Source organism: Necator americanus, chromosome IV, assembly GCF_031761385.1.
Source record: "Necator americanus strain Aroian chromosome IV, whole genome shotgun sequence".
Classification (NCBI taxonomy): domain Eukaryota; kingdom Metazoa; phylum Nematoda; class Chromadorea; order Rhabditida; family Ancylostomatidae; genus Necator; species Necator americanus.
The window spans coordinates 19,561,076-19,584,178 of NC_087374.1; the positions used below are offsets into that span (position 1 = coordinate 19,561,076).

Sequence of the window (23,103 nt, forward strand, 5' to 3'; positions counted from 1 at the left end):
CAACATACAAAGTTAAGGAGTAAATTCCATTCATTATTTTGTAAAACTGAGATAAAGGTTTCCTCGTAAGACTGGTTAAGGTCTAGTTTTTGGAGAAGGGTTATGTATTACTCGAAAATTTCCTTCTTCTTTGCATTATCATTTTCGTGCGTAGGAGAGGAAAAATTGTCGTTCTCACCGACAAAATTTTAAATCGAATCTCGTATTGATAGAAACTGATATTTCCCGACATTTCTGTCTTTTTATTCGAATTGTGAGGACCGCTGAAACGATTGCAGTACATTTTTGTATTTGTGCTCTGTGCGTCGAAGATGAATTAAATGAAAAAGGAGTGAATTATAATTATTACATGCATCGTGATCATTTGCTAAGCTAATTTTTTGACGCTCATTTCAATCAGCAGATTTTGAAAAAAGGAGGAAATTTCCTGTACAACCTAATTCTTCGAAAATGTTTGGCAGAAATTCTTATACGTCGTTTCATCCCAACCAACCGAATCATTCTCACCTATGGACGGTGAACCTCGTGATCCTCTCCGTAGAATCTTAGGTCAACCTACTCAATCGCTCCTATTCACATTTTACTGAGGTTCTGAATGAGGTTCTTCTTCTCCTTAATTTTTTTAAAGATTTCCTTAGCTCCCTGGTTCAGGACTACAAAGTTATGATAATATGAGGAATTTTAACAGAGCTCTCTCCATCTCAGTAACCAGTCCCAGTCAGTACAGTCTTGGGACGAATTATTTTGAATTTACGTCGTTTATAGGTGAGAAAAGTTAGTGTAGTCCTGGGTGCAGGTACGGAACGTCTACGGATGCGAAAGAAGCGCATTTTTGTAGTTTGGAGTTATCCATACCATAATCTACTGTCGTTGAAAATTTCTTCATTACTGGAAAATACTTCCATTCGAGTGACCGTTCCATTATATTTCTTTCATAATTATTCGCAGTTCTTGGAAATTAGTCCTCTTTTAGTTTCTTCGTGATAAGACGACAGATTTTCTTCTTCTCGTATAGAAATCCCCTTTGTTTTTCTGTGGAACCTCTTTGGAAAATATGGCCTGCCTGCAATAATTGTTGGCATGACGGTGTCGCAAACTTTTTCTTTCACAAATTGCGCTGTCCTGCATGACCTTCTGTGACGTCCGTTCACGCATCCATCCACAATTCGAACATGTTCGGTGCATTTCTTTTGAATTTTTGCACCATGAAAGCCGTTCTTATTTCCTGGTTTTTCTTTTGTTTCATTTATGTGTGGAAATCGCTGCAACGAAGAGAAGATTCACAAGCGTTGATCTCTTTGCTTCTTGACAAGAACTTGTCTTTTTTTCATCCTGGAAGGACGGTATCATCATCGTACTAGATTTTTTCATTTATAAACTAAATGTGCTAGACCCATTTGGAAGTTATTTAATGTTGACAAACGGTGGATCATTTTGGTAGATGCAGTATCGTTTCATCTAAAACTGAAATAATCTGCCAAGATTTTCAAATTGCGTTTCATCTATACTATTTCACTATTGCGTTTTCTATAATAGATGTCCGGATTTTGGGCCAAACTGATCAACGATCGGTCCGATCAGCGAAGATCATTAAGTATTTTGATGATTACACCGGTGAGTTTGTCCTCGAATTAAAAAAAAAATAACGAGATGAAAATAGCAATAAATATAAAATGAATAATAAAAGAGTAAACAAATAATGACAGAAAGTAAGTAAAAGTCAAGCAAGGGTGGAAAATAATGAAACAGCTTCATTAATTTGTAGGGTATTGACATTTCACTCTGAATTATTGAGTTTTTTAAATTATGAGCGCTGCAGTCTACGTCATCTGTTTGTCGAGTCATCGGCCTCTGTGTTTATAATCTTTCGAATTCCTTCTTTAGAAGAAGATTTCCCTTGGAATTTCTTTTCAACCATTACTAGGAGTTACTCGTCTTCGGTTCCGGAATGAAAGAATTTTGCCCACTTTTGGGGATGAACCGAGGATTTCGACCTATTTTTTTAGTACCTGAGCCGTGTATGGCGTTAATGGTTTTGAAGAGCCAATAATCACCCTAAAATGCTTTTTTACATACCAGGTTGGTGCCGAACCTTTGTGAAAAACGTTTTTTATAATGTGTTTTCGCTTAGATTTACCCATATTCCTTGGATGAAATTATCTTGTCGGAGTTCCATTTAATCGGTACTCATCCCTAGGTACCGTGATGTCTTTCAGGATTTTGGAGGAGAATACCTATAGAATCCTTGGTAAGCGTATGTAAAACATTAACAAATACAGTGGAAACCGAAATATCCAGCTGCGTTGCCTGGAAAACTTTACAACTCTTCTCCGGAGGAGATGCTTCTGCCGTAATTTTTCTCTCTGGTAGAAAGCTTGATTCAACCGGTTTCATGAATGGGTAAAGATCCGAATTTGTGCCTTCTTGGCACGGATTTAGATTATGTTGTTTTTGCGATTACATTAAACGACCTGACAAGTACTCATTTTTTATTCTCACGGAATTCCCTGGTTTTTTTTTCAAGGTCAATAGGAATAGCACTCATTTGTCTTTGAGCAGTTGCGTTGACCTTGATGTTCAGTGTATGAAAAACTCATCTTGAGGGCTGTACGTGGCTTTGTCTGCTCTGTTGATTTTTCACTTTCCTCGTGATGTTGCTGGGGTTGTGAGTTCTACAACAGCCACATGTGTCTGAAAGACATCCTCTCTTTCTAATTCTTCTTTTTTTTTCGTTTGCCTTTGTCCTTCCTCCTTTTTATTATAGAGCTCGACACTAACAAGTTAGACCGTTATTAACCGTGGACTGGCGGTGAAAATAGTTCCAAAATTTTTACGAATCAGTTTAATTTTTTTTATCTAATAATGATCAGGTAAGCAAACAATTGCACAGATCTTAAGAAACGCAATGAGGAGCAGCAAGCAATCACAGGCATTCGGAAGCAGACAGAGAGTAAATTTCTGAGGTGTAATTGCCAGGTGCCTTTTTTTTCTAATATTTAAAAGAATTGCTAAGGCATTAATGCGGGAAGTCCTGAGAAGTAGTAGTTGACTGTTGCGCCTGCTGCCTTTTTTCGTTCTTACACACCTGATTTAATTCAGTTTCTTCTCTGCTCCATCTCTTTTTGTTCGTGTTTCCATTCGCAAATTGTGCTCCATAATGCATGCAACACCTAAGAGATTATTCCAACAATTTTTTTTTTTTTTTTTTTTTTTTTTTTTTTTTTTTTTTTTTTTTTTTTTTTTTTTTTTTTTTTTTTTTTTTTTTTTTTTTTTTTTTTTTTGTTGTTTTTTTTAAATTTTTTTGTTGTTTTTTTTTTGTTTTTTTTTTGGGGAAAAAAAACGCGCCGCAACAACAAAAAAAAAAATTTTTTTTTACAACCTTTCCTTTTTTTTTTGGGGGGGGGTTTTTTTTTTTGTGGGTTTTTTTTTTTTTGGGGGGGCCCCAGGGGGGGGGGGGGGGGGGGGGGGGGGGGGGGGGGGTTTTTTTTTTTTTTTCCCCTTTTTCTTTTTTTTTTTAAAAACAACTTTTAAATTTTCAAGGGAATATTAATTACCCTTTTTTCCTTCTCGGAGCTGTTCCTCATCATTCGTGAACCATACAACCACAGCTGTATAGTTACACGATTTCCATGACCTCTTCGACAAGCATACACTCCTCTCCCTTTCCTGGTGAAGTTTAAAGTTTTAGTAATCATGAACAAATTATTTTTTTTTTTTTTTTTAAAAAAAAAATTGGTGTTTTTTTTTTCTTTTTCTTTTTTTTTTTTAACCAAACAACCCAATTTTTTTTCCATAGCCCTTTCATTACTCGTGAGAAAACGATATTTTTCATTGAAAATTTCTAACAGTTCAATTTCTGATCATGACAAAGCAAGCTGATTTCTGATTTGTGACTATTGAAACGAACTGGCTTAAATTTGTTTGCGGTCAAGATCTAATTGTTGGTCTTTTTGTTCATTTCCTACAATGGCTTGTAAATATGTGCTCAATCGATTGCATAAGAGCTGAAAGTAAGCGGGCTATCACTTTCAAGGTGGATAAAGAAGATAGAACTAGGAAGACATCTGGTGATGCCCGCCTCTCTCTTCGACTTTCTTTTTGATGCCAGATACTCGGAAGCGAGTCTTTTGCTATCAGAGACACTTCGACGTTCCATCTATTACTATTCTTTCATTATTCTGAGCAAACTCGATGTGATCTATGTCACGTATTTTTTTTAACAACACGGATATTCTGAGCATATTCGGGATTGATTCGTTGTTGTTATCCTAGAGTAATTTTTAAAATAGATAATGTGCACAATGGTAAGTTTGTTATTGATACCATGGACTTGTTATTTTATACCATAAACATCATTTTGTTCCATTTTCCACTATGAATCAAAATTTATGCTTTTCAAAAGCTAGAGCTAGCTCCAGCAAAAGCTAAGCGTATGCTGATACTGCCGGAGCCCGTTCCCGTTTTCCCATCAACTCAACTTGCCCGCAGAGCTCATTTTTCACGGCAAATATGACGATTCGGTTCCCGGATGGCATAGCGGCGTATGCTAATCGAACAGAGAACGTTTCGCTGCAGTATCTTCCTTTCTATGTGTGCATGTTTACGGCTGTTTGCCTTAGATCCTCTAGTGATGACGTTTTTAAGAGAACAAAAGAGGATGCTGTGAAGTCCTTTCTAGAAAAATGTTGCTCTGCCCTTTCCATACATGAAATACAAATTAGGTGATTTACCTAGATTACATCCAACTCATTACTGGTGAAATTTTTGTGGGAATGCAAAAACTTGTTGTTCCAGCTTGAATTCCACCCTCATCCTTTTTGGTAGGTATTTCAATGGTTCATTCGTTCATTTCGAATATACCAAATCAAACAAAAACTGCAACTGTTTGAAGTTGATTCCAACCTCTGGTGCCTTCTCTGATTTGCCAAGTGTTTCAATGGTTTATTCATCCACTCATTCATTCATTCATCCACACACTCATTTATTTAAACTTATATGCTTTTTCACTTGTTATTCTATTGATTCATCATTTTCTTCTCTTATCTATTACTCGCTGAATCCTTTTGCTCTCTTCTTCTTGCTCTTTTTGTGCTTGTCACTGACAATAAGCGGATTGGACCACAGTTGCGGAACGGAGCTTATTCTTACACGTCAACATGATCTTGCTACTATAGCACGGGTTAAAAACTTCCATTCCGCCAGGTAAGGTGCGAGGAGGCCTGCCAAGGTGTTCATGAGGATTGACGGTAGATTCCCCAAATGTTTGGGTTTGGTCTTTCGGGATTGGGTGCTATACCGAGTGTTTCAGTGAGGTGATGGGAACTACAATCATGGGAGGAAATTTCCATATTCCTTCATTCATCGGTGCAACGGTTGCTCCATTAGGGTTCCAGAGGGCGATCGCCTTCCACTTATGATCGGCAAAGTCTCGGCAAAAGCGTGGAGCGCTCTTGCCAACTCTGCCAACTTGCTCCAGACCAGGCAATGCTTTTTGAAGTCTCCTTTTATCGCTTCTCTGCGATCGCCTGCAAAGTCCTACGAGCTCGAGTGTGAATTCGCGTTGCCCACTTACTGCTCGTGCGGCCCTGCGCACAGAACATTTCCGATGGATGCAGGTGGAAGAATTCCGCTGAAGATTATTGCGTATTCAAGCAATGCCTAACAAGAACAGTTTATTCTGCATTCACTAAGACCAATAAAAAGCTTATGTATTATTATCCGCATATGTCGTTCCCGATAGTCTGCAACTCTGACCGCGTTTCTCCTTTCACGTGTAGGCCGTGACCTTTGGCAGAAACAAATCTCGGTTTTTAGACTGAATGTTTTTGAATCACAAATCTTGTAAATTTGCTATGTTTCTCTCGGGTTTCTTGGCATTCACAGCTTTCCTAACTCTCGTCACAGCAGCAAAGAGTGAAAGTACCGAAGATCTCCTAGCAATAGCACCTTTCATAATTAATATGCCTGTAGGAACGGATACATCGCCACCACACACAACCCAAAATTGAAAATGAACGATTACGATGAATTTTGATCAGCAGCTGTTAGCGTGTGCAGAAAAATAGGGTAACAAGATAAGCATTTGTAAATAAATAGTGTTTTCTCCGGTTTGAAGCGCTGTACTGGAAATCAGGAAATGACGTAGTTTTGTCGCCAGCTCCCGAAATTCAGTTGTTTGCTCTCGCTGCTTTCTGATGCCTCAGCTACTCCCACCGATTTGAAGGCCTGGTTGCGTGTATGATGATGGATTGGGAAACTTGGCGAAGAGGATGAGTTGAACATACATGAATTTCATCTCCTTTCTTCTAGATTTGATGCTTGTGCCTGTTTCAATTGTTCACCCTCGTCGCATCGCAAGGTGTCCTTAATTTAATTTATAGTTTAATTAATTACACTATTTATTATTATTTACATCACATTTTATTTTTGATGTAGACGTTGGGGAAAATCATTCTCTATTACGGGTATGTGATCAAATAAGCGACCGCAATCCACGGGCTTGCGGGTGACCTTAACAGCATCTCATTTCTGTGCTAAGAACCTCACCTCACTGAAATACACACCTCACACACTATTTCAGTGCGGTGTAGTGCCGGCTACAATCAACAACGATGTGCCTTCCATTGTCGGCAGCGAAGCCCGTTGATGTTGGTGCTGCCTGTCATTTCTTATGTAACGGGATGCGCTTCCATTCACTTTTGCAATCAGTCACTTTTATAGGGTAATGATCTACACCGGGAATTGCAATTGTCGTCGTGGGAGACCGAAGCAGTCGTTCCCGCGTAGCGATGGAAACGGCTAGTCGCAGGGGTTCGCTGCGTTGACTTATCGCGCTACGTTAATGGAAGAACTGTGGCAGTAGTCTTAGCAATTTAAAATATGCCGCACATTCGTACCAGTACAGTGTTTCATATTCCTTTGCTCTGTTCTTTTAATTTCCACTTGAAATTAGTGTTACTAATAAAAATAAACAAAACACCACATGATATTTTTATAGCTACTAAAAAAGATCTAGGATGAAATGAAGAAGTTCCAAGAATACGCGAAGCAAGGCCCCTTGCGGGTTTGAAAAGCAATCTCCACGGCAATGCAGAGGATGTTTGAAGTTGATAGGAGTTTTCCTTAAATATATCAAGACCATGAGGTCACCGGTGGAGAACGGACAGAGAAAATGGAAGAAGTCGCCGAACAGAATCCTAAAGCTTGTTCATCTTATCATTTTTCTATGTATGTATGCTAACGTAACATCGCTTACACTTTTTTCCTCAGGAAATGTTCAAACTGTACACTATCCAGAAATTTTCAGCTGATAATAGCTTTCGTAACAGTCAGATATACATCCTTCACACCTTCATGTACGAACATTGCTTGATGAAATAAATTCCTTTCTACCTCGTTTCAAACATAACACCATCTTTAGGTATAATACAGAATAACTAACCATAATTTACTGCTTTTTTAACCTCTAAGCTCTTTTCTTACAACGAATTTGATTTTATTCCCTAAAGACACGGAACCTATCTAGAGTAGACAGTCTTATCGAGCCGTTCTTCAGTGCGTTCAGAGACACTCAGAGAAAAATAAAATGCGAATAGAACAAATGCGAGTGTAAAATTCCAAGAAACCATCTACCGCACTTTTTTGCAGTTGATATGCGGGTAACCACTTTTTTCGAATATACCCAGCACGTGAATCAAGATAGGACAAATTGGCATAGAACACGTTTACCGGGGAATCCATGCTTGCAAACAATTGATTTTGGGTGTTTGCAAATTCATAACAAAATCGAAAAACCTCCAAAGTGCTTCAGTCTGGTGTAGTCAGCTGCCGTTGAGAAAATGGAAGTGGACGGGAATTTAAATTGAAATTTGTCGCAACGCAGTCACTGCAGTCAGGTCTTCCACCGTAGCCACATTCCAGAGTTCCACATATATGGTTGACGCGTAATGTGTTCTACGGGGGGATCGCGAAACGTCTTCGGCCGAGGCTGACCACCATGCACGGGAGCAGTGCTTACATGTCAAACAGAAAAAGGTCGTGTCCTGCCGCAGACGCGCAGCGTACGCCCTGCCGAACGCATCTCAAAACGTGCTCAAGACTCCAACTCATTCACGAAAGTATATTTTTTCAGTGGCAAATTTCAAATCACAAATGTAGGAAGAATTGATATTGTCATTGTCGTCGAAAGAATAATCCTAAAGAAAGTTGTTTGTCCGTTTCTTGCCCATATAATTTCGCTGATGACGGTGATCTTCACGTTTCAAGTGTCGCTATTTAACGATATTGGCATTGGGGCTAACAAAGATCTCGTGCCTCCTTGTAATTAATTGGAAGTGTTGTAAATACAATCAGTCATGCGTGCTCATGTCTGTGTCATTTCCGCAGTTTATCATTTAAGCTTGTATGCTGTTGGATCAGGTTAAAGAGGGTTTTCTCGGATTCCCATAAATTTTCTGCAAACGACCTTCCTTCATTAAATTCCTGTGTGCAAGATTTCAGCACTCCATCCATTTGAATGTTAAAATAAGATTTATTTCTGGTAGAATCAGAAGTTGATGTAATGCCGAGTGTCAGTGTTTGTTTTTCGTTTGTCTTCATCTAGGACTGGGTTTGAAACACCAGAAGAGATTGCACATAAGTTTTGTTATTCTGTGTTGGTTTCGTCTGAATGTCGAAGTGGAACATATTTATTTTTTTGTGTTTATCGAATCAGAAATGATTATTTGTGTTGTCTAGAACATAACTTTTTTAACACCTGCTAAGAAAAAAAATTGCTGGTAGAACGTGCACTATCGTCGAATTTTCAGAAGGTTCGCAATTATCTGCAGAGAAAACCTCGAAAAAGAAGGAGTTTTTTTGTTAAAATTGGCTGATATTTTAAAGAATAAGTCTTAAAATAAATCCAACAAAGCGAGACGATAATCACGGGTGATTGAATCTGGATGAGAGGATTACGTGTTGTCCCGCCCTCCCCGTGGAAGTGTTCACACTCGCGAAGAAGTTGCAATCGTTGCGTCTGCGTTCGATTGAGTTCAACATTCTAAAAATTCCGAGTCTCACTTTTTTTTGAATTCCGAGCAATTCCAGAGATTTCAGTAAAATTGGGCGCACAAGTAAAATCTTCTAGATCTCTCCGGAATCTTGCATGAAATCCCTGACCTGGGTTCCAAAATTATCAAAGATTTGGTAGATTTTTTCACCCGAGAAATAAAAGATGTATTTCGTTTGGGTCGAGTCAGTAGTGGAACCAGCGCTTGTACTCACGTTGACTTTGGCGACCGTAGCGCGTTTTCTGCAACTCAAAACTTCCTGACACACATTCCTTAGATTCCTCCGAAAGACCGTCCGCAGTCGACCGAAAAAATGAGACCGAAAAAACGAAACTATTTGGAGAACCTACTGCTGATTCTGAACAACAGTTGGACCTAGTTTTATATCTCTTTTTTTTAAACGGAGAATGGTTACATCGAGATTGACTTGACGATTCTCTGGAAACCACATCGTCATTCTTTTTACCACACATTTCTACCTTTTTCAAAAAAAAGTATGCATGGGATCTGCATTAAAAAGTCCTATCATTATCCGTGTTGTTCTAAAAATTCTAAAAAAACATCTCATTCTTTCATAATCGTTCTGGGTTCCACTAATCTATTCTTGTACCTCTCTGCAGAAAACTGTGGACTGCAGCGTCTTGTTGCTAGGTTGGCTGCCATTACTCGTCGTCCTTCTTTCAATCTTCTATTTTAGATCCACCGCTGAGACCTGTTTGATGTTTCGCTATTACTGCTTCTTAAGGTACTGCTTCTTTCACTAGTTCTTGATTTCAGAGTATCACCGCTTCTTTTGTCACTAGATGTCGAATGGTGCTCGATTTCCATGAGCGATGTTGTGTTTCCTTTGTTCCTTTGCAAAAGGTGGCTACTGCTATTGCCGTCCGGGAAGGTATTGAATGGTTTTTTCGTTGAGCTTGTCATGAAGTGTTCTTTATAAATACAGAACATTAGTTACACTAATTGCAGAAATTTAGGAACTTTCTTTTGCCATTTGAGTCTCTTTGTCATTTCATTTGTGTGACTTGAATGGACTCGAAGAAACAATTGAAGTATTTATGTTTCACCTTGCGGGTGTTCTACAAGGAAATTGCTGCAAGCGTTAGCGTTCGCACGTGTGTGTGACCTACAGGCAGGTCACACATTTTAATCAAATTCGATTCCCACGCAACGCCCATATCGCCACTTTTCCGACTCCCTTAGGTGATACATGAATTTTTCTAGTGATTTGCATTTCTATGGTAATTACAGTCTAAAAGAAAGTAAATTAATATCGATTTGATCTTGCCAACTCGAAGCAGTCGTAGTGTTCCTAACACTCGCCATAATTTTCTGCTTAGCCATCTTGGTGTTTCGGAAACGCGTGAAACTTTGCAAGAATGCGAGAGACTCCCGTTTCCTAGATACGAGTTTTTTTGCAAGGAACATTTTTCACAGAGGGCAAAGCAGGCTCTGGATAGAGTGCTGCCACATCGTCCTTGTTCATCGGTAAGACTGAACACTGGTAGAAACATTTCTATAAAAGCATTTTTCTTTTTTAAGTGATATTAATTTCAATAAGCCATTTTGGTGGATTTGAAAATTCTCAGCTTTAACTAATAATTTCATAGTGATAGTCATATTTGTGGATTTAACACGAAAAGCTATCTCGAATGGTACCCAAATGAAAAACGGATGCCTAAAGTTTTCTTTTTCGGAAAAGTTCATTTTCACATCGAAGCACATACATATTCTCTTCACCTCGAAAATATGTTAACGTTTGTGTTTACTTTATTTACATATGATCTATTTTATGTTCGTATCTTAGGATACTTTATTATTTTCTTTGTTTATTCAATGTCTTTACTATATCATATTCATATTTGTTATGCTTCTTTCCACTCCCACTTCCTACAACCACTGCTCTGTTGTTGAGGCGCGTGGAATCCTAATATCTTCTGCAGGATAGAAAGTTAGTAGAAAGGCAGAGTGAGGAAGAGAGAAAGAGAGAGAGAGATGAATTAATCAAATTAATTAAGAGAGTTTTACTATTCTTATGCTGCAGTCTTATTGATCGAGTATTTATAACGTGTAGTTGTGAGATTAAATTTGCACATAACTATTGAAAGTTGCTTACCGCTGAAAAAGATGCAAAAAATTTCTGATCGGTAAAAGTTTAAATATAATCACTCTCATCTTTGATACCGTCTATTGTTTCGATTAATCCCTTTCAAACGAGAGTTTTTTCAACCTGCTCTTTTTTATGCTAGGCTGACCCTTATTTTCCTGGTAGGATTTTAAGATTTAAGTAAGATGTTTCCTTTAATTTAGCTTCCATCTAGCGATTTAATGGGGAACGAAATCAGTGTTGATAGTTTCATACAGTTTTCCTTAGATCTCGTAGCAAATTAAAAAAGGATAAAGGATGAATTCACTATCGTAGCAATCCAGTTGGGATGCGCCAACGTGTTTTACTGGAGTTCGCAATCCTTGAGGTTTTGGAACGCGTGTTGGCTTATAAAGTGAGTTGCGAGGGCCAGCCGATGATCAATTCAGTGCTTTTATCCTCCCAGACAAGTCTGGTACCAACTTATCGACCCCGCAGAAATGAATGAATTGGTTTTAGCGCGGTTTCGAACCCTCGACCGTGTGGCTGCAAGGGACCTCTAACCGACTGCGCCACACCCGCCCCAATCTCGTTGCAAATTTTGATTCACTAATTACAGTTTAGAGGGTACATCGCGGTTTATTTCTCGCTCATAAAGGTTTTTTGGTCTGTGCCGATCATTTTAAAAAATTTTTGGCCGGTTGAAACCGGTTTATTTCTGCAAAAATATCAAAGTTCTTCTCTCTCTCTCTTCTCGCATTTTTCACTCAAACGACCAACCCTAAGAGGAATCTGTTGTGCAAAAGGCGGAAATCACCTTAATGAATCTTCTTCGTTAGTACGCACTCAGATTCAAGGTGTTAATTTTACGTGTACTAAACTGCGTGGAAAATATGCGTCTTCAAATATTTGAAGAAGAAAAACCGCGGTAAGGAAATGCCCTTCCCTTGGTCACGCGTTGTGCCCAGCACGGGTTACATTTTTTGGTTCCATTTTACGCGATAACCGCTACTTTGCCGCGACGCCGAGAATATTGGCTCGATTTTCACGTGTCTGGTTGTTGACTTTCAGTGCATAGCCTGCGGTATTAGGTTTATTGGACGGATGAGAGGAGGAAAAGGCTGTCTCTCGTCTCTCTCGTCTACAGTCTCTTCCGTCTTCTCGTCTTAGATCGTCTGGAACCTGTTTAAGCGCGACGGGATCACTATTTCTTCGCAATCGCCTATCAACAACTTTCTTTGCTCCTTTCACATCGTTGATCCACCAGAGAAATCTCAAAAAATGCAACCTACCATTTGTACCGTTGTTTATCAAGATTTTTTTGTGCAGAGCTCAGGCTCAAATTTCCGCACTCTTCTGGATAAGGATTTCCCGGCCGGACATTGCATTTACCTTTAGCTTTATTCATTCGCTATTTCATATAAATATAACGGTGGCTGGATTTCACACAAGTTCTACCTCGCTATTATTTATTTCTTCTATCTATATTTTCTTATTTGTTACTTTTCCAAAAATTGATAACCATTTTTCTCTCTTACCCTTTCGATGGAAAATGTTGTGTGCACAGAGCGTGTAATCAGTTATAAGGTTATATTTTTCAATTATTCCAGACTGCAATTCATTTTTTCAACTAATTCTGCTAGTTACCTTTCTATCTAGCTCCATCTAAATGTATGTTGTTTTTTGTATGTTGTTGTTTTTGGAATTTTAATATTTTTGAACGAAACTGCTGTCATGTGGGATTGCACATAAACAGCTTATCAGCTCCACCTAACTCCAAACCACCAAATTTCTCTTTTCTTCATCTAAGCACCGAAACAATTTTCTGTATGTCTTTTTTTCTTCCGAATTCTTTTTAAAACAACTGAACCCCGGTAGTGATTGAATTGAGTCATGAATTTATAAAGTTTCCGCAATGTTGTGCCCTTGAGAAATTGAAATAAATTGAGTACTCTGTGAAGGGCACAAAGAAGTTTTGGTGAGAAATATTCTCTGTCTTCATTTCTAACAATTTTCCAAAGCAACATTTTCGGAATCTCGATAATAGTGTGTATTTTTTTATCGGTTTCTTTTTAAATCCTTGATAATGCTCCAAAATTCAATTAATGCGAAAATTATACACATTCATAGGTTTCTAACCAATTGGTTTTCTTTTTGATATGCAAGCGTAGTGAATGAAAAAAACGAGAACTAGTTTGAAAATTCTAGTGTATTAGCTTCTTTGCTGCGGCAATGCTAAGAGGCATTGGCTAACCAAATTCACAGAATTCAGTCCACATAATCTTATCCTACTTTCTCCATTGACGTTAGAGAGAATTCTTTTAGCATTGCTATTTCTCTTTAGGCATTTTCCTACTTTATCATTATAGGCCAGTGACGGTGTTGTCAACGCTCGACATGCTAATCGTCGACACTTCATTTCGTAAGTGCCTTTTTAATGGAAATCTATTCGACCTCATTAAAGATCTTATGAGCGTAGAGTGTCGTGGGGAACACATAAAAAGTGTCTTGTAAAATGTCAACTACACATAGTTAAAAGAGCGTAAAACCTTCAAAAGAATCTTCGAAATGAAAAAAAGTATTTACGGGGGGCGGTGGGGATAGGGGTGTTTTATGATTTCGCTCTGCTATGTAGTTGCGACTACGTCCTGAACGTTGTCTACTAATGGAGAGTTCCTGTATCGAAAATGCTCCCAAACACTGCCCTCTCAAGGAATCGCATTCCTTTGTCAGAGACCTATTGGGGAAGTCTTCGTCCTTGATCAGTTGTATGGCAAGGAATTTCAATTTCAGCAACTGCTCAAGCCCCTCGACGTCGTTCTCGCAGTGAACCCGTTCGACGGAAGGAATGTTCTCAATTCGTGCGATTTCGGAGTCTTCGCGAAGCAAAAGTTGAACGCAGAGATCGAAAAAAGCCGTTGAGGATTGACGTCGGTATGTTTTTAAAAGGACGGTAGTGAGGTTACATTTCCTGAAACGCTTGCGGTTAAATCGCTTGAATCAAAAATAACCAATTTCCACTTCATATCGAGCTTCCCCCCTAAAACAGTCCTTGTATTTACCTATTCCTTCTTCTGTTTCAGTTTCAATAGCATCGTCAGCAGAATCTAAACTACGACGGAGGAAAACGAGGAGGGAACGGACTCGCAGACGTATGGAAGTACAAAGTGATCACTTCGATCGTTTGGTATGTTTTTTCAATGCTTCGATGTTTTTCCTTTGCGGTGATGTCTTCCTTTTTTCTATTATATTATTTCTTCCGTTTCTATTATATTTTCTTCTTGGTTCTTTGTACTGCTTTCTATTGATTTATTTATTTCGGAATTTTCAAGTTTCAAAAATGTTGATCCAATTGAACAGTATACTGTATTGCATACAAGGCTTTAAAATTCCTTGGAATTTTCTTGATCTTGAAATGAGGTCATACGATCACAATCCAGTTGAAGAACGCGTTCTAAATTACGCAGGGCAAATAAACACAAACAGCACCGAAACGTTTGTTCCTCGCTTTTGGAGGAGGTCTTTAGAGTTAGAGGGAAAATGGAAGTACTCCGATCAGAAACGCGCCAGAATCATACCACGTTCCCTAGTACGGAACATCCGATCGAGGTACGACGGAAACTCCGTAGAGCACTTTTTCTTGTGATTGATTTAAGTAGTTTCTTGGAAGTACAGCATGCTCTCCAATTTTTTTTGGCTGATTTTTGTGTTTTTTGGTGAATGCTGTGGTGTTAAAGACAGTCCACGCAGAAATTCACGATGTAGAAGGCTTTCCACGAGACGACATCATTGCAGGTGAAGATTTAGGCCAGTCGTACTGGTAATCTACAACTCTCACTTTATCTTTTAATGGAGAAGCTTGAACATCGTTAATTCCGTGGTATGCTGCCCTTAACTCAAAATTTGCTTGGGCACTCGGCGGAAATGCACCAACGGGGTGGCCGCGACGCATTCACTGCTGCAGACCTTTTTTGTGCTTGACTCACACATACCTCCTGTTCACTGCGTCCAATCAAACGCGCGGTCACCTGGTCAAAGAATTTCGGCGTTGACTGTAAATGTTTTTACATCATGTGAGTGCTGCTCATCTTTTGTTCTGAAATGATTCAGCCTATTTTGCAGAAATCGAAATATCGACTTTCGGGAAAGGACTGGTATGAAGGGGACTTTTTGAGTAGCAGATTGAACGTTAAACTTGCAACAACGTGAATGTTCAGAATATTTAAATTCATTAGTAATTTAGTGTGGAAACTTTTCTTACTTCGTGGATTTGGAATAGAAAAAACAAAGTTGTGAGAACTCTCAGAAACAGAGGCGTTCACAGCATAAACGGTTCTGAGAAGTTTGAGAAGCTCTTAAGCCAAAATATCGATGATTTGAAACTCTAGCAGACGATGCGATCCATCTTTGTTGAACAGTTGAGTTCGACAATGTGAATTGAAAGCCTTTTCCATCCAAATTTTAGTTCATTGGTATTATTTCATGTTCTTGCGCTTTCTTACAAGCCAAATTAGAGCTTTGAAATACATACAATAAGCAGACGCAGGTACATTTTCTCCTTTGGCAGTTAGCGAGTTGTAATGGCGCTGAATACCTCGTAAATGTAAGTGAATAAAAAAAAAGAAAATGGCTAGCAGAAAGGTGATTTGCTGAGCCAGTCAATCAGGTGTGATCTAACAGATATTGATTTTCACTCAATTTAATTATGATCTAGTAGTGTTACACAGCTGACAATTCTACCATTCCTCTTAACTCTTAAATTTGAGTGTATGTGGAATTCATGGAATTCATTTTAGGCTATTATCTCTTTGTTTTCCGTTCCTCTTACTCTGTTTTCTTCTCTTCTTCTCCCTTCCGTGAGTGGTTCTAAGGACAGTGCACTATTTCTTTTTCAAGTTCACCTTACTTTCACTGCACATAAATTGCTTCTCAAACTGCAGTCACACCTACGTCGATATGGTATATTTGAGGATTACTGGAACAATTGTTGTTACGACTCCCTTCCGTCTACGAATCCTATTCTTCTAGCAAAATAGACTAACTAAATCGCTCATCGCTTCATTGCTATAAGTAGCCTTTACTTTTTATTTTTATTTGGATTTGAATCGTTTGCAAAAATGGAACCCGGGAAGGGTAGGACTAGTTGCATAGGATTCATAAGCGCAGCTTTCACTTTCACTCGCATCTGCTCCTACTTTTCGTAGATTTTTAGTTGTTGTAGTAACTAACAACGGAGATTTTGTTAGCGACCTCGTTCGGGGCTGTTGCGTTTGCGTGGAAAGTCCGTGCTCAGATAAGTACTTTAAAAAAATACAGCAAATAAATAAATAAATAAATCTTGGATTCAATGTGTGGGAAGGAAGATTTTTGTATCTGTAATCGATACAAACGCAGCGAAGCAAACATTTCCCGAAAGTTTTATTTTCATGAGGATCCGAATTCGCACCTTTTGCATAGTTAACGTATGCGTCTGCTCGGATATCAACGGCGGCATCCATTATTCGCATCGAATCGTTCATGTGAGTCACGGAAGCGTGAAACGAGATCTTTTCGCGAATAAACATTTTGATCTACGATTACCGTTTCCCTCTTCAATCCTCTTCTTTTGCTACAATTCCGTCCCAGTTCGTCAATGAAACGAGGGTGAACGTCTGTCGGTGCTTTTGTGAGTGTTTTCTTTTTCTACAGCGTCGTCCGCCAACGAATTTGGATCGCCCACATTGCTGTTAACGCTTCGACGACCTTTCATTGCGTCTAGTGAACAATTCCTCATTTCCACTGCGGCGGTAGCTGTTGCTTTCCCGAAAACAAAAATCCATTGAGGTGTCAGAGCATTTTATTGATTAGTGTTTTATCATTAGATATGTATGATCGTGGCTTGTGCGTCTTTCCTTATCGGTTCTATTTCCTCGCTCAACTGAAGGCAGCATATCGCAAAATTGACGAAAAATGATTGCTCAACAAACAGAAGGCAAAAACAATCACTGTAATCCAAATATGTTTCTCTACGAAAAGGATTTAATTTCAAAAAACTGCAGTTGTCATTCTTTCCCGTTTTTTTGTTTTGGTATATGAACGAATACCTAGATCTTCGAAAGCAGATTGGATAACAATGGTAGCTCATCCAGAGTGGCAGCAGGTGGCACATAAATTGCTTAGGTTTAAAACTGAGCTAGCGTCTATCACGTCCTCAGGATATCACAAGAATCGTTTCAAAATTAAGCTTGAGTTTATCATATCATTTTAAAGACAACGTATCACAAATTGATTTCTGTCGGAGAATATGGAATTCGGCTCGTAGATTACGTAGTGTATTTATAGCCATGCTCGATTCCCCCTAACTGTTCTGAAAAACGGCGTGGGAAGTTCCTTAGTTGTTACGAGATACGTTAGAACGCATCACACGTTGTACATGAGCTGTTGAATTTGAGCGTGTGGAAGGTGATGTCAGTAAGATGGTTCTCATGTCGCTTTTCAGAGCAGAATCGAGCGCTGCCACGCTCATACTCACACTCGTAATCCCAAATCCAAACTTTGTATTGTCCCAAAGGGATCCTAACCTCCTCAATTTTGTGATATCCTGAGGACGTGATAGACGCTAGCTCAGTTTTAAACCTAAGCAATTTATGTGCCACCCGCTGCCTCTCTGGATCAGCTACTGTTATTATCCATTCTGCTTCCAAAAATCTAAGTATTTATGTATATACGAAAACACAACAGAAAGGACAACAGTTGCACTGATTTGAATTTAAATCCCTTTCATTGGGAACAAATTTGGATTTCGATGATTGTTTTTTGCCTTCTGTTTGTTTAAGCAATTATATTTCGTTAGATTGTTGTTAGTTAGTTTTTCGGTATGATTGCATTACAAATTTTATTTTAATGGACATTCTGGAAACTTTTTTATGAGTTAAGCTGCTAGGTTATTAGTTATTGACGTAGATGCTCATGAAAATTGCTAGTACATTCTTGTCGATCTATCATGTACTCACACTTATTAAATAATTAATTTATTAAATAATTTAGTAGCTGCCCTGGTACTCACGTTAAACTTTTCGCCACTAGTTCGACTGTATATTTACCTTAAATTATTTCCTTAGTGATGCCTTTGAAGGCATCACTCCACGAATCTGGGGCGGTGCGGAATTCAGTTGGGTTATGCCTATACGGGGTTGAAGATTATGGGAAAGAAGGTTATTCCGTCCATTTCTTCATGATTGCCGTGAAAAACGGCCCGGAAGATTCGGCGCGCTCCAATCCAACTCGTTGTAGAAAACAGCACCTCTGAACGCTCAAAGCCGCATCTTCCGAGCCATTTTTTTGCGGCAATTAGAAAGAAATGGACAGAATCACTCTCTCATCCATAATCGAAGACCCCATATAGGCATAACACACCTGAAACACGCGCCATTCGTGGGATGATGCATTCAAGAACTTCTTGTTATGGCGAAGGTTCAGTGTCATTTCAAGCAACGTAAAATACATACTTTACGCACTTGTTAGTAATACGATCACTGACCGTGTATTTACGTAATACGCAACCATTATAGAGTCAAAGCGACGTTAGCTACGGTGCAGTTGCGTAAACGGCTGCGCTTGAAGCAGTGCTGCGGATTGTAACGGCTAGACTCTAGGGAGGACCCCTGCTACCAGGATTTCTCGCTATAGTTGTTCCCACCTCGATTCCAACCGCTAGCCCTACCGCGTCGCTTTGAGCGCTGCCGCCTGCGCAACTGCACCGTGCTTCATGTTATTTTGGCCCTTGAACGCGTGCGTACTCTTACACCCATGTGCTTTATTCTCGCGTAAATGAGGTACTAGCTTATTTGCGCTATACAAGCCATCAGTCTCCTCTACATAGCAACAGTGCTTCAGCGTTTTTCTTGCTTTCTTTACTACGTTTTTTGGAAATGAGAGTTCGCGAATTTTTTGAAAAGAAAGGATTACTGGTCAACCTTAGAGATTTCGAGTAGTATTTATATTTTTCGATAGGAGAAGTTCCTCTCAGAACGTTCTCAAGAGCCTTAAGTGTGGCTAGTCTTTTCCTAAACTGTTCGCTGGTTCAAAGCTGTGAAACAGTTTTCTAATCCACCACCTCATTGTATTCATTATATTCTGATTGTTTCGACTAGCTGGACCCGGCGGTGGCCTAGCAACGCCGGCTCTTTCGACTCGTTTGACTAGGAATAGTCATTTACCTCTGTCTCTGCCCACTGCATCTAGTCATTAGGTTGCCATCCTACGTCATTCGTCGCCCAGCCACTCGTAGTCTAGTCAGTCTTAACAAGGTAGTTTCTTACTAGTATCCTAAAAAAGAAAATGGCTGTGGTAACGCACATCAAAATACACTTATTAACTATTAATTGACATGAATACGAAAGCATGCATATTCATGAAGAACACATAGTCAGAAGCGCGCCGGTCTCACGTGGAAGATGCACAGTTATCGCTAGCGTTCAAGGTTTTAAGCTGGAGATCTCATCAAGGCTGAAACGAGTGCTTTGTTTGTTTTCATGTTTACTAGTTTATCATAATGGTCATATTTTTAGTGGTTAGAGTTGCTGGAATCCCGACAAGATTGTAGCCAAGGGTCGTATCAATACATGGACTTGAACTTTATGTTCATTATTTATAAGTTACTATTATTCTCTTAGATTTATTCAGCAGTGATTTTTGGTTCGTTTCTCTACTCTGGGCGATCCTCTAGAACAAAACAAGATTTCTTTCTGTTGTTTTGTGCATCGCTTTTCTTACCGGATTAGGATTACAATGACTGGAGTAGTTTCTATGCTACTCTCCCTAGTCCCCTGTAAATGGCATCTTGAATAGAGTTCAAAGTATTCGTTCGACATCAGACTACGTAGGGACCTCCAACTCGCAATGATTCCCTCGAAATTCGGTGAGGTTTCCATTACCTTCTTCTTTTTTATTGTGCTAACGTGTAATGTGAAGAACCTCTATCTTTCCCCTTCGACTAAGTTTTGATCACTGGGTCAGTTTTGGTCGCATACATTTGACTTAATCCGACTTCTCATCTGCTTTTTTGAGGATTTTTTGGTCCATTCTCTTGACAGTACTATTCTCCAGTCTTCGGCAATTTCAATGACTAAGTCTTCAGGCATATTCGAAATTCTGTATTATTATTCTAAAAAATTAACACGATTCAGTTTGACAGGCACATCTACCATTAAATAATTTCAGGAGATCCTGAGACAAGCATCTATTTTCAAGAGAGAAAGTACAAACCAGCCTAGGAATGTATTCAAAAATTTGTCATTCCAACGGTAGTTTACTGGAATGTGATTCACTCGCTCCCGGAAAAATGGAAGAAAATGAACCAGTATAAAGCGAAACGATCAAATGTTACTCTGCAATAGTATTGCAAGTCATATACACGGGCATAGCTCCCATCCTCTTCAATATTTCGTTCGTTTTTCGGTCTTATCGCTTGAACCGTTTGAAAATGTCACCTCCAACAACTGGTTCATTTAAATTTGCTTCCAACCAAATACTTCTAACGGTGTTACAGGGAATCGAACGCTGCTCAAATAAAGCTTCACACTAGGATACTTTTCAACGTTGATGCGGAATTACGAGAGCATGGAATAAGAGACAAAAGGAATTCCCAGTGTAATCTCCGGAGATTGACTGAAATGGCTTCCACGCCCATCCGTACAAATATCTCCTAGGTCTATTGCTACTGCTTGTTTTTTTAAACCTTGTAACGACTAAGGATCCTTTCAATGCTACTGGTTCCGGTGGTCCCAAGAAGGCAAGAAGTGCTCTCAACAATAGGGCATAATGAAGATTTATGAAGCGATCGTCAGGATGGTGACTGCCGTACAGTTCTCCAAGACCTCTAAACGTTACCCAGGCACCTGTATCATGTTCATCCAGTTTTGATCCCAGTGATGAACTACTGTAGTTACAAAGAGAACTTCTTGAGTAAAAGTGAAATTAATCACTCACATTGGTATTAATAAAAAGTGAAGTAGTATAAAGAAAAGCTCCTAGAACACTTCTTGAAAAATTCTGGAAGTGAACCCGTTTTGCATTTTGCTCTACTTTCGGTCCAAAGGATGGGCGTTCTTCGTATTCACAACTAGACTTTCATGCACCATTTCACATGACAGCGTTCGCATTCGTCTGTGTGTGGGTAATCCGTAGCCTTTCGCAGTCTTTCACCTTGTTGCTCCCAGAAAACTTCGATTTTCTCCTAGACGAGTGCACTTTAGTACAATCAATGTACTCCTCTCTAAATCGTTGAAGAGTCGGGAGAATTTCCGAATGGTTTTCTGAAACAAGGACAGCCTCTGCTTTACCTCATGGGAAAAGAAGACTAATAATTCCACATTCTCCAAAAATTCACTCACTGTTTCAGAAAACCTTCCGAGAACATTCAATCTTCTTTGGTATTTTTACAATTTCAAGCAGACTTGGCTTTCAATTTCAGGACCACACTCCTCAAAAAATCCATCGATAGTGAATAGGCGATTTCCTTGTTTCCCACTTCTTTCGTAGGATTACTTTTTTCACTTCATTCCAGTTAGGTATTTTCCTTCTTTAGATTTCTAATGTTCCCGTCATGTTACTGGAAGTTCTGCAGAAGACATTAAAAGTCAAAAGAAGAAGAACAAAATGCTTTTTATTACAATTTTAGAAAAATCCCGATATTTGGCTTCTTTGTTTCAGGGTAAAATTTCGCATTTTGTAGTTGAGTGGTTTTCCTTTGGAGAGAACGTTACGTTCCTGCATGGTGCATTTCGTATAATTACAGCGCTAGTTTTTCTGTCTTCTGGCCAGAAAATGAGGATAATGATGGTGTTTCCCTTCGCGTTTTCTCATTGATGTGTGTAGCAGCTGGTTTCCGTTTTGCTCTTTCTTAATCTTAGAAATCAAGAATTTATTCACTATCTACTCTTGAATCCCCTAGATTTATTTTGAAGCCGAGACACCGTAAATTTCATCTTTATTGGTACTTTTTATGGGCTTCCGCATCTTATTTTATAGCTTTTTCTTTGAAACGAAAACTGGTCTATCACTGGTCCCTTAGAACTGGTTCTGCCTTTATTTTTATCGATTTATTGAAATCGTCAATTTTTCTTTTCTCTATCGAGATTTTCATCACCCTAACGCATTACTGTGCTTACTAGAGCAGCCTTTTGGCGATGTGTAATTAGCTAGTTGTTTTAAATTAATAGATCTTGAGGTCAAAGTGGCTAGAGTGAAATTTTTTTCGCAATTACAATCGTTTGTTACTTGCACAGTCTGTTCGTAGAATATTTCCTGAGTTTTTTTGTTTTCCCACTTCACGAGGATTTCAGTGTTTTCTTGCAGTTGTCAACATCGTCTTCCTCTCTGCAGTCCATGGCCTCGGACGCTTTGCAACCTCTAATGGCAAATTGGTCTACATCGAGTCCTGCATCGGAGGCAAGCAGTGAAGGGCTGTCCTCGGCCGAATTGGCGCAGGCCATAGAGATACCGAGGTAATAATAATCGTTTATATTGAGATTAAGCACTTTCAAATACTCACCTTCGTAGCGAGGACAAGTTAATATTTTTGCGAATGTAGCGAAGAATATTGAAAAAGCAAAAAAAGTCCGCGAAAGTATCTCGTCCAGCAGTGATTTATTGACATTTTTATGCTGGTAGTGTGTATTGACCTTAGGACTCTAAGAGGATCTACCAAAGAGATATTATTCATGTTTCTATTTATTATAATTGTTGTTATCATAGTTACTGTTATTGTTTTCAGAAATTACTATTCTTTTGATATATATATATATATATATATATATATATTAAGTTTGGAGACGGGAAAAAAACTTTAAAATTGTAAACACGTTTGCTACTATAAGACCGGCTATTTTTCACTTCTTTTCTCCTCCACGCGTGAACATTTAAGCGGAGGTGCCATTAATTATCTCTTTCCATGTCTATTTCTGAACATTCTACAGCCCCTGGTCA

At 38.9% G+C, this 23,103-nt stretch overlaps 2 protein-coding genes across 5 annotated transcripts in view; both read left to right on the forward strand.

Annotated features, from left to right (window-relative positions):
- Nucleotides 1–1,172: 1,172 nt before the first annotated feature.
- Nucleotides 1,173–6,646, forward strand: RB195_001960 (uncharacterized protein; the record flags this gene model as incomplete). Of its 4 annotated transcripts, none has more annotated exons than XM_064198980.1 (3): nt 1,173–1,343; nt 1,537–1,614; nt 6,581–6,646. In XM_064198980.1, the coding sequence occupies 3 exons, from the start codon at nt 1,173–1,175 to the stop codon at nt 6,644–6,646; spliced, it is 315 nt and encodes a 104-aa protein (XP_064054861.1). The 4 variants fall into 4 exon arrangements, with proteins under 4 accessions (XP_064054861.1, XP_064054862.1, XP_064054863.1 ...); XM_064198983.1 differs by having other exon boundaries at nt 1,206–1,343; XM_064198982.1 differs by lacking the exon at nt 6,581–6,646 and adding an exon at nt 6,310–6,315 and having other exon boundaries at nt 1,206–1,343.
- A 3,237-nt stretch (nt 6,647–9,883) lies between these two features.
- RB195_001961 (uncharacterized protein) overlaps nt 9,884–23,103 on the forward strand; it is a gene marked incomplete at both ends in the record, with an annotated part of 31,810 nt that continues 18,590 nt past the window's right edge. The window contains 5 exons of the mRNA XM_064198984.1: nt 9,884–9,942; nt 13,506–13,558; nt 13,930–14,070; nt 14,220–14,323; nt 22,474–22,622. Of these exons, the coding sequence (XP_064054865.1) occupies nt 9,884–9,942; nt 13,506–13,558; nt 13,930–14,070; nt 14,220–14,323; nt 22,474–22,622 (506 nt within the window). The remainder of the gene's footprint in view (nt 9,943–13,505; nt 13,559–13,929; nt 14,071–14,219; nt 14,324–22,473; nt 22,623–23,103) is intronic.